This window comes from Procambarus clarkii, chromosome 52 (genome assembly GCF_040958095.1).
Source record: "Procambarus clarkii isolate CNS0578487 chromosome 52, FALCON_Pclarkii_2.0, whole genome shotgun sequence".
NCBI classification, from domain to species: domain Eukaryota; kingdom Metazoa; phylum Arthropoda; class Malacostraca; order Decapoda; family Cambaridae; genus Procambarus; species Procambarus clarkii.
The window spans coordinates 20,842,184-20,852,183 of record NC_091201.1 but is presented as its reverse complement, the minus strand read 5'-3'; the positions used below and the strand labels follow the sequence as shown (position 1 = coordinate 20,852,183).

The following is a 10,000-nucleotide window of genomic DNA, read 5'->3' as shown; positions in this document are numbered from 1 at the left end:
CTACCAAAATATACTAATATATATATATGTATATGTACGCATATGTGTGTGTGTGTATTTATATGTATGTGTATAATGTATATGTGGAAGCTGATCAGAATTACATTTCACCTTTGTAAATACACATTAATGACACTATGTAAAAGACACATCGAACACTTTATGTAGGGCATACGTAGATCTGTGTATCTATGTATTTACGCATGTAGGTTACCTTAGCATTTTAAAAACACTAGAATCACCTTGTGTGGTTGATTGTTCAATAAACCCCTGAACTATATCTTTAACAAATCTCTCACCCTGTCCATGGAGGACAGAAGAAAATGTATATATGCTGGTTAGCATTGTAAATGTGTGGCCACGTCTGTGGTAGAAAAATAATAATAATAAAAAAAGTGTCTACTACAGTGTCTACCAATGTGTCTACTACAGTGTCTACCACTTGGATCTTTCCTTGTGAGAATGCTCCGACCAGCTGACCAGAGTACCCTCTACATTACTTATTTGTAAGTTTTGCATCTTAGTCTCCTATATACATGAAGGTAAGGTTGTTAGACCCACAAGTACGTTGTTAAGAACTCCGTCTCTCGTGGATGATGACCGAGGCTCCAGCACAGACGCTTCAGTGCTAATTATATTTTTTAGACTCGATTCAAAATGGCTCTTAAAAATATATCTCCCTCGTGGTTCATCCATTTTTGGTCTATGGTGATCCTCGCCGGCGGGTCACACACGTGCTGAGTGAGCCCGGCCCCGGGGCGGCGGCGGAGCTCCGGTACCTGTCGGGGAGAGTTAGTGTGATGTTGGTGGCCTTCATACTGACTCACGTCTTCCCTCCCGCCCTCCAGGACCTTCTCAAGATTTCCCAGAGGAGAAGCAGAGCTCTTCGTCAGTCGCTCAACACCTGGCGTTATATGCCTTCTGGTCCCTGGTCTAAGTTCCTGTCTTGAATGTTGTCTTATATCCTGGCTTCCACTTACCTCTCCTTCCTCCACTCTGGCTACGTCTTGCTCTTCATCACCATGAAGCACACCTTCACTCACACGGGCTTAACAATTTATCTTCCGCTTCAGCTTAATGGGCTGTTCAGCCTCATTGGGTTGTCTCACATTTAACCTGTCCTATTACATACATGAGGACCGGTTTGGGCTCCTTTTCACCTCTGAGGGCAATTTTCTCAGTCTCTTTCTTGCTTTGTCTCCGTTCCTCCTTACTGTTTATGTCGCGTCTTGTTCATGTGTTACACGAGCTTCTTCACTGCTCGCCTTCTGCATTGCTGCCTTTTGTTCTGTTTAATTTATTATGTTCTCCAGCAGCTCTACTGAACCGTTGTCTCTCGTTCTGTTGTGAAGGGAACGAAGTGTTTCACGTTCTGCATAAATACTTTGCAAAAATTATAATACATTCTGCAATATCCATTTCCTCCTGATTGGTTCTCCAATTTGACTGTCTGACTGCCTGTCTTCCTGCCTGTCTTCCTGCCTGTCTTCCTGCCTGCCTGCCTGCCTGCCTGCCTGCCTGCCTGCCTGCCGGACAGCCTGTCTTCCTGCTTGCCTGACTGTCTTCTGGCGGGGGCTCCTGTGCCCGCTCGTGCGCGCCCGGCCACAGTACACAACACAGGCCTGGGAGCGCGGGATATATCACGCTGGTCGCTGACTAAACGACCCCCAACCCTCGTCTCCACACGACTACTAAAACATAATAATGATTACAGAATAAGAAATGATAACGTACCCTCTGGCTTCTGACCTCGGCCGAGACGCCATCCAGCCTCTCTAATGACGGGTAATTTGCTAGACATTAACTGCCCGGTGGGATACACCCGCACCCTCTGGCGGGGGATGCGACTGTCGGCCTTAACGCCAGCGTCCCGAAGGCTGGCAATGCAGCGCTCGTTCTCTGTCATAGACGTAGTGATTTTCTGTAGCTTAAACTTTGTAATTTTGCTGTGCTGTGAGTAGTGATCTGTGTTGCACAGTAGCCCGTTGCTGTAGGGATGCCACCATTCAGCACTGTACTGCCACCGGGTTGTGATAGTGCCGTGCAACATGGAGTCGTGCAACATGGAGCCGTGCAACATGGAGTCGTGCAACATGGAGCCGTGCAACATGGAGCCGTGCAACATGGAGCCGTGCAACATGGAGCCGTGCAACATGGAACCGTGCAACATGGAACCGTGCAACATGGAACCGTGCAACATGGAGCCGTGCAACATGGAACCGTGCAACATGGAACCGTGCAACATGGAGTCGTGCAACATGGAGCCGTGCAACATGGAGCCGTGCAGCATGGAGCCGTGCAACATGGAGCCGTGCAACATGGAACCGTGCAACATGGAACCGTGCAACATGGAGCCGTGCAACATGGAGCTGTGCAACATGGAACCGTGCAACATGGAGCCGTGCAACATGGAGCCGTGCAGCATAGAGCCGTGCAACATGGAACCGTGCAACATGGAGCCGTGCAACATGGAACCGTGCAACATGGAGCCGTGCAACATGGAGCTGTGCAACATGGAGCCGTGCAACATGGAACCGTGCAACATGGAGCCGTGCAATATAGAGAAGTGCAACATAGAGCGGTTTAACATAGAGCAGTGCAACTCACAACAGATCAACACAAGATTGGGGGCCTGTGGCTGAGTTGTCAGCGCTCGGGACTCGTAATCCTAGGGACCGGGGTTCGATCCCCAGCCATAGCGGAAACAAATGGGCAGAGTTTCTTTCACCCTGATGCCTCCGTTACCTAGCAGTAAATAGGTACCTGGGAGTTAGACAGCTGTTATATGCTTCTGGCTGCTTCCTGGGTGTGTATGTGTACTGACCTTTTTGTACTCACCTATTTGTGCCTGCAGGATCGAGCATTGACTCTTGGATCCCGCCTTTCTGGCCATCGGTTGTTTACAGCAATGACTCCTGTCCCATTTCCGTATCATAACTAGTTTAAAAGTTATGAATAGAGTTTGCTTCCACAACCTTTTCCTTCAGTGCATTCCATTTTCCCACAACTCTCACGCTAAAAGTAAACTTCCTAACATCTCTGTGACTCATCTGAGTTTCCAGCTTCCTCCCATGTCCCCTCGTTCTGTTACTATTACGTGTGAACATTTCATCTATTTCCTCTTTGTCAATTCCCTTGAATATTTTATACGTTCCTATCATATCCTGCCTCTCCCTTCTTTTTTCTAGTGTTGTGAGGTTCAGTTTCTTTAGGCGCTCTTCATATCCCATCCCTCGTAACTCTGGCCTCATCACAAACTTCTGAACCTTTCCAGTTTTCTTATGTGTTTCTTCAGGTGAGGACTCCAAGACGGCACGGCATACTCTAAGACTGGTCTCATATGGGGGGGGGGAGGGAGCTGGGAGGGTATGGGGTATGGGAGGGAGGGCTGACTGAGCCTTTAAATGGGGGCAGGGAGGGTTCAATGTAAGGGAGGATTTCTATGGGAGGAAGATAGGGGGCGTTGTCCTCTCCTCTGGGGTTGATGGGGTGCTAGTTGGAAGTTCCCCACTCCCCTCCGGGGCTGTTGATTGGGAGTCTGTGATTCTTTGGTTTTCTCCTCTATCCCTGTGTTTCTTCCTTGCTTCTGCTGCCTTTGTTCTCTCTTCCATTGTCATGTCCCTCTGGAGGAATACTTTCCTGTAACCTCCCACATGGTATAGAAAGCTCTTCCTTGCTAGAATTGCTTCCTATGCATGCTCGTTTTTAAGCACTATCTTTATCAGGCGATTTCTGTCCTTGTTGTATCAGCCTAGCCTGAAAATCTTCTCTATGCATGGTCCAGCCCCTTCCATCTGTAACACCTGTAGTATCCCTCACACTACCTCATTGTCCTTACTAATCCAGTCCGTCTTACTGGCGCCTTCCTGTTCTTTAATGCCTACCACTACCAATGATCCTTTCCTCTCCAGCAGCTGACTAGTGCACCTTGCCGCTTCCTGTGAGGCAGCTGCTTTCATGGCTACCTCTTTCACTGAGGCCATTACATCAGGACTCTTTTTTAAGCATCTCAGCAAATGATGTTTGTACACAGGCAGTCTCTGTCACTGATTACGGGCTATTCATGTTCGTGCCATCTCTTTGGTGGTTTAATTTTCATCAATCATCTTCCACACTGATACATTTCCAACTTCTTTTGGAATTGTTATCTGGAGCTGAGCCTGAGTATTGTTCTCTTTGAGCCTTCTTATCTCCTCATTTGCTGCTAAAGGCTCTTTATGCAGGTTGCTGATTGCATCCCTCATTTCTTTCATCTCCTTGCTGATACCCTCCCAAGCTTGGTCAAACATCTCCTTCATTTGGACATTCACTTTTCCCTGTGCCAGAGGTGCGTTTACCTGACATGTTGTTCCCTTGTGTACTTACCTAGTTGCGTAGTTGTATATACCTAGTTGTGCTTGCGGAGGTTGAGTTCTTGCTCTTTGGTCCTGCCTGACAGCTGAGGCCTGAGGCCAGTAAGGCCCCAAAAGGGCCTGACAGCTAAATGGACAGCGCTTTGGATTCGTAATCCTGAGGTTCCGGGTTCGATTCCCGGTGGAGGTGAAAACAAATGGACAGAGTTTCTTTCACCCCTGATGTTCCTGTTCATCTATCAGTAAATAGGTACCTGGGAGCTAGACAGCTGCTACGGGCTACTTCCTGGGGACGTGTAACAAAAAGGAGGCCTAGTTGAGGACCGGGCCGCGGGGATGTTAAGCCCCGAAATCATCTCAAGATAAAAAACACTGCCTCTCAACTGTCAATCAACAGGTGTACAGGTTCCTGAGCCTACTGGGCTCTTTCATATCTACACTTGAAACTGTGTATGGAGTCAGCCTCCACCACATCACTTCCTAATTTATTCCATTTGTCTACTACTCTGACACTGAAAAAAAATTTCTAACTTCTCTATGGCTCATTTGGGCACTCAATTTCCACCTGTGTCCCCTTGTTCGTGCCCCACCCGTGCTGAAGAGTTTGTCTTTGTCCACCCTCTCAATTCCAATGAGAATTTTGTAGGTGGTTATCATGTCTCCCCTTACTCTTCTGTCTTCCAGGGATGTGAGGTTCAGCTCCTTTAGCCTTTCCTCGTAGCTCATTCCTCTCAGTTCCGGGACGAGCCTGGTGGCATACCGCTGAATCTTCTCTAACTTTGTCTTGTGTTTAACTAGGTATGGACTCCAGACTGGAGCTGCATACTCCAGGATTGGTCTTACATAAGTGGTATACAGGATTCTGAAAGATTCCTTACACAAGTTTCTAAAGGCAGTTCTTATGTTAGCCAGTCTAGCATATGCCGCTGATGATATTCTTTTGATGTGGGCCTCTGGGGACAGGTTCGGTGTGATATCAACCCCCAAATCTTTCTCACTATTTGACTCTTGCAGAATTTCACCTCCCAGAAGATACCTCGTGTTCAGCCTCCTGCTCCCTTTGCCTAATTTCATCACCTTACACTTTCCTGAGTTGAATTTTAGCAGCCATTTTCTAGACCATTCCTCCAGTTTATCCAGGTCATCCTGTAGTCTCTGTCTATCTTCATCAGTCTTGATTCTTATAATTTGTGCATCATCAGCAAACATTGAGAGGAATGAGTCTATATACCCCTACGTGTGTGTACTCACCTAGTTGTATCTGCAGGATCGAGCATTGACTCTTGGATCCCGCCGTGTGTGTGTGTGTGTGTGTGTGTGTGTGTGTGTGTGTGTGTGAGTGTGTGTGTGTGTGTGTGTGTGTGTGTGTGTGTGTGTGTGTGTGTGTGTGTGTGTGTGTGTGTGTGTGTGTGTGTGCGCGTGTGTGTGTGTGTGCGCGTGTGTGCGCGTGTGTGTGTGTGTGCGCGTGTGTGTGTGTGTGTGTATGCCTGCAGGTGGATATATTTCCTGCTAAATTCATTACATTTGCATATCGTAAAACAGTAATGTATTCATTATGAGAGCGAAGCTTCATGATGAATATGATGAAGACGAGTTGGAACCACCGTCCATTACTTCTTAATAGTCACCGTCCATTACTTCTTAATAGTCACCGTCCATTACTTCTTAATAGTCACCGTCCATTACTTCTTAATAGTCACCGTCCATTACTTCTTAATAGTCACCGTCCATTACTTCTTAATAGTCACCGTCCATTACTTCTTAATAGTCACCGTCCATTACTTCTTAATAGTCACCGTCCATTACTTCTTAATAGCTACCGTCCATTACTTCTTAGTAGTTACATTCTGTCATTTGTTCGTAACCACCTTCCATTACTTAATAGCCACCTTCTATCACTTCTTCATAACCATCTTCCATTACTTAATAGCTACCTTCTATCACTTCTTCATAACCATCTTCCATTACTTAATAGCCACCTTCCATTACTTAACATTGTAAATCATATATAGACAAATATTGTAAATCAAATTTATTTATCGGAGCTATATATAGAAGATATAGCTATATAGCTATATCTTCAGTTATATAGCTGAAGATATAGAGCTCTATATCTCTACAGCTTCAGCTATTGTACCAGATATAGCTGAAGAACAATACCAGGTGTCTTATTCCTAACGCTTCGATAAATAATTCCCAGTGTCCAATTTGCCTTATTACGAACATTTATGCATTGATTTTTTGTATTTCTAATTCCTACTAATCATAACTCTCAGATCCGTTTCGCAATCCGACTTCGCAATCTCAACACCATCTAGCTCGTATCCTGTAACTCTATCATCATTGCTTAACCTCAAAACCTTACATTTGTCAGCATTAAAGTGCATCTGCAAATCGTTTGACCATTTCAAAACCCTATTTAGATCCTCTTGAAGTGAGAGAGTCTTTTTCCTTGTTTATTTCCCCTCCCGATTTTTGTATCATCGGCAAATTTGCAAATGTTGCTGTTCAAACCTGAATCTAAATCATTTATATATACTATGAATAACAGAGGTCCCAAGCGAGAGCCTTGAGGGACTCCACTTACAACATTTTCCGAGTCTAACTTAACCCCATTTATACTAACTCTTTGTTTCCTTTAGCCATGCCCTAATCCAACTTAATATAGTACCCCCAACACTGTGATCTTGTATCTTTTTAATCATGTTTTCATGTGGCACTGTATCAAAAACTTTGCTAAAGTCAAGGTACTCAACATCACAAACTTTACCACTATCAACTGCCTCAACTATGCTGGAATAAAATTATAGCACATTTGTTAAACATGAACGGCTATTTGTAAAACCATGTTGTGAATCATTTATTAATTTATATTTTTCAAGATGAAGACGAATGGTATTTGCAATTATCTATTTAAGTAAATTTTCCACAATAGACGTTAAGCTAATTGGTCGATACTTTGACACAAGTAATGTATCTCCTTTCTTGAAAATTGGTACCACATTAGCAACCTTCCACGACTCTGACACTCTGCCTGTTACTAATGATTTATTAAATATGGTAGACAATGGTTCGCAAAGCTCCATTTTGCATTCCCTTAGCACCATATCAAACACTTCGTCCAGCCCTGGAGATTCGTTTGGCATGAGTTTCACTATTTGTTTAATAACATCCTCCCTGGTAACTGCTAAACTAGTCAGCCTATCCTCTTTCCCACCCACATGGACGTGTTAAGCTGAAGGCACAATGTTCAGTTCCTCTTTAGTAAATACGTATAAAATATTTAGTAAAAATACTGCTCATCTCTTCGTCATTATCAGTTCTCTGACCTGTCTCAGTTTTTAATGGACCTATCCTTTCCTTAATTTTTATTCGATATAACTGAAGAAAAACCTTCAGAAGTTGCCTTTGCTTGTCCTGTTATGCGTACTTCATATTTTCTTTTTGCCCTCCTTATCTCTTTTTTAACATTTCTAACCAGTTGGACGAATTCTTGTTCTAAACTGACGTCTCCATTCTAGATTCTTTTGTACCAAGCTTTCTTCCTACATATAAGGTTCTTCAGAATCTTTGTCATCTATGTCAGGTCATTATTGTTCGATCTATTATATTTGTATGGTATACTGCGTTTCTGTGCTTTGCTTAACATATTTTTAAATAAGTTATATTTTGAATCCACATCGAAATCTCTTTTTAGATCATCCATCTCTGGGTTCACGTCTAGCTCCAAGACCGGCCCGCCTCCCCATGCCCAGGACTTTCCAATCTATTTCAAACAAAAAATTTCTTAGGCCATTAAAATCGGCTTTACGAAAATCTAGCACTTTAACAGATTTTTTTCTTACAACTCACTCCCAATTTCGATTTTTTTATATCATTAATTTCTGTTTCCCCGTTAGTTAACACTAAATCTAAAATACTATTTTCACGTGTTGGTTCCTTAATGTGTTGCTTAAGGAAGCAATCGTCAATTAATTCAAGAAAATCTTCCGCTTCACTATTCCCTGTTCAGTTAAGCCAGTTTATTCCACTAAAATTAAAGTCACCCGTGACACGAATACTGCTAGACCTAGATGCTCTTGATATTTCTTCCCATAGATGCTTTGCTTCCATTCTGTCTAAGTTTGGTGGTCTGCATATAACTCCTATTATAATAGTTTAACCTTTTTCGTTTAATTCTAGCCAAATAGTTTCTGTGTGTGGCTCAGTTTTGATTATCTCTTTGAGACTACATTTCAGATTTTCCCTAACATATATGGCTACTTTCCCTCCTCGTCTAATATATCAATATGTGTGAAATACTTTAAATCTGTTTATTTGACATTCAGTTAATAGTTATCTATTTTCTACATCCATATATCTTTCGGTAAGTCCAATAATATCTATTGTTTCTGTGCAGACAAAAGCATTTAAATCGTTTATTTTGTGTCTTAGACTTCTACTGTTTGTGTAATGTTCCTCAAGTGTATTGTTATTTTGAGGCCCTTCTCCTTCCTTGTTCATTTTGCCATTTTTTTTCCATCACCAACACATACGTTTATTGCCTCCTTTCTCCATATCAATTCCCATACCACTATCTACTAATACTTTAAACCCAAACAAACCGCTCTAACCACAGGTTCCAGGGAGTTGGCAACAAGCAACTTCCCAGCCCTGGATGGATGCGCCCCATCCCGAGCATACATGGCATTTCGTCCATAGAAGTGTTCCCAGTTATTAATGAATGATATTGCATTTGATTTACAATATTTGTCCAGTTGGCTATTGATACCAAGTGCCCTCGACAACCATTCATTTCCAACTCCCTTTCTTGGAAGACTGCTACATATGATCGAGATTCCTTCCTTTGCTCCTAACTAATTCTATGGCTGTCTTGAAGCTCTGTATCAGTGCCTCACTCCTAACTCATCCTATATCATGTCCACCAGCAATGATACAAATAATGGGTTTGTTCCCATTTCCAGCCATATTATCATTCATGTTGTTAACTGTATCTCCAATTCCTGCTCCAGGATAGCAAACCCTTAATCTGTTCCCCCCCCCTATCTCTGGCACAAAAAGCTCTGTCCAAATCCCTCACCTGGGAATCTCCCACGACCAAAATTCGCTTAGCTACTTCCTTTACTTTGTGAACAGCTTGAGGGACCGGCGCTCCCTTCGTTATCTTTCCTTTCAAGCGAACCGCAGTCTCCCTACAGCACTCGTCTTCCAGCACGGCGAATGGGTTGGAAGTCTTAATGACGTCTGTAGGCGGCTTTGTCAGTCTTCTTAAGACCCCTGTCCCTTACGACATTTCAAGACGAAGACTTTCTAATATTGCTCTCCTCCTTTGCATCCTCTTTACGTTATTTCATCAGTCTTAACTCCTGCATCAGTCGTAGCTCCTCCCGCAGGGAATCCACCTCTGCCGTCAGAGCTCCACACACAGCTCCCTCACTAGCATCAGTTCACTCACTATTGTTAGTTTGTTATTAGGTCTTAATAACCACCTTCCATTAGTTTTTAATAGCCACCTTCAATTACTTAATAGCCACCTTCCATTAGTTCTTAAGTGCCACCTTCCATTACTTAATAGCCACCTCCCATTACTTAATACCCGCCTTCCATTAGTTAATACCCACCTTCCATTACTTACTACCCGCCTTCCA

General features: G+C 43.5%; 1 protein-coding gene across 1 annotated transcript; it reads left to right on the top strand.

Annotated features, from left to right (window-relative positions):
• The first annotated feature begins 2,048 nt into the window (after positions 1-2,048).
• LOC138352172 (BTB/POZ domain-containing protein KCTD9-like) lies at positions 2,049-2,642 on the top strand. Its single transcript, XM_069304437.1, has one exon. The coding sequence runs from the start codon at positions 2,049-2,051 to the stop codon at positions 2,640-2,642; it is 594 nt and encodes a 197-aa protein (XP_069160538.1).
• The last annotated feature ends 7,358 nt before the right edge of the window (positions 2,643-10,000 follow it).

Coding starts and splice junctions, on each gene's coding strand:
- LOC138352172 (XM_069304437.1), top strand. CDS start 2,049: ATGGAGTCGTGCAACATGGAGCCGTGCAACATGGAGTCGTGCAACATG.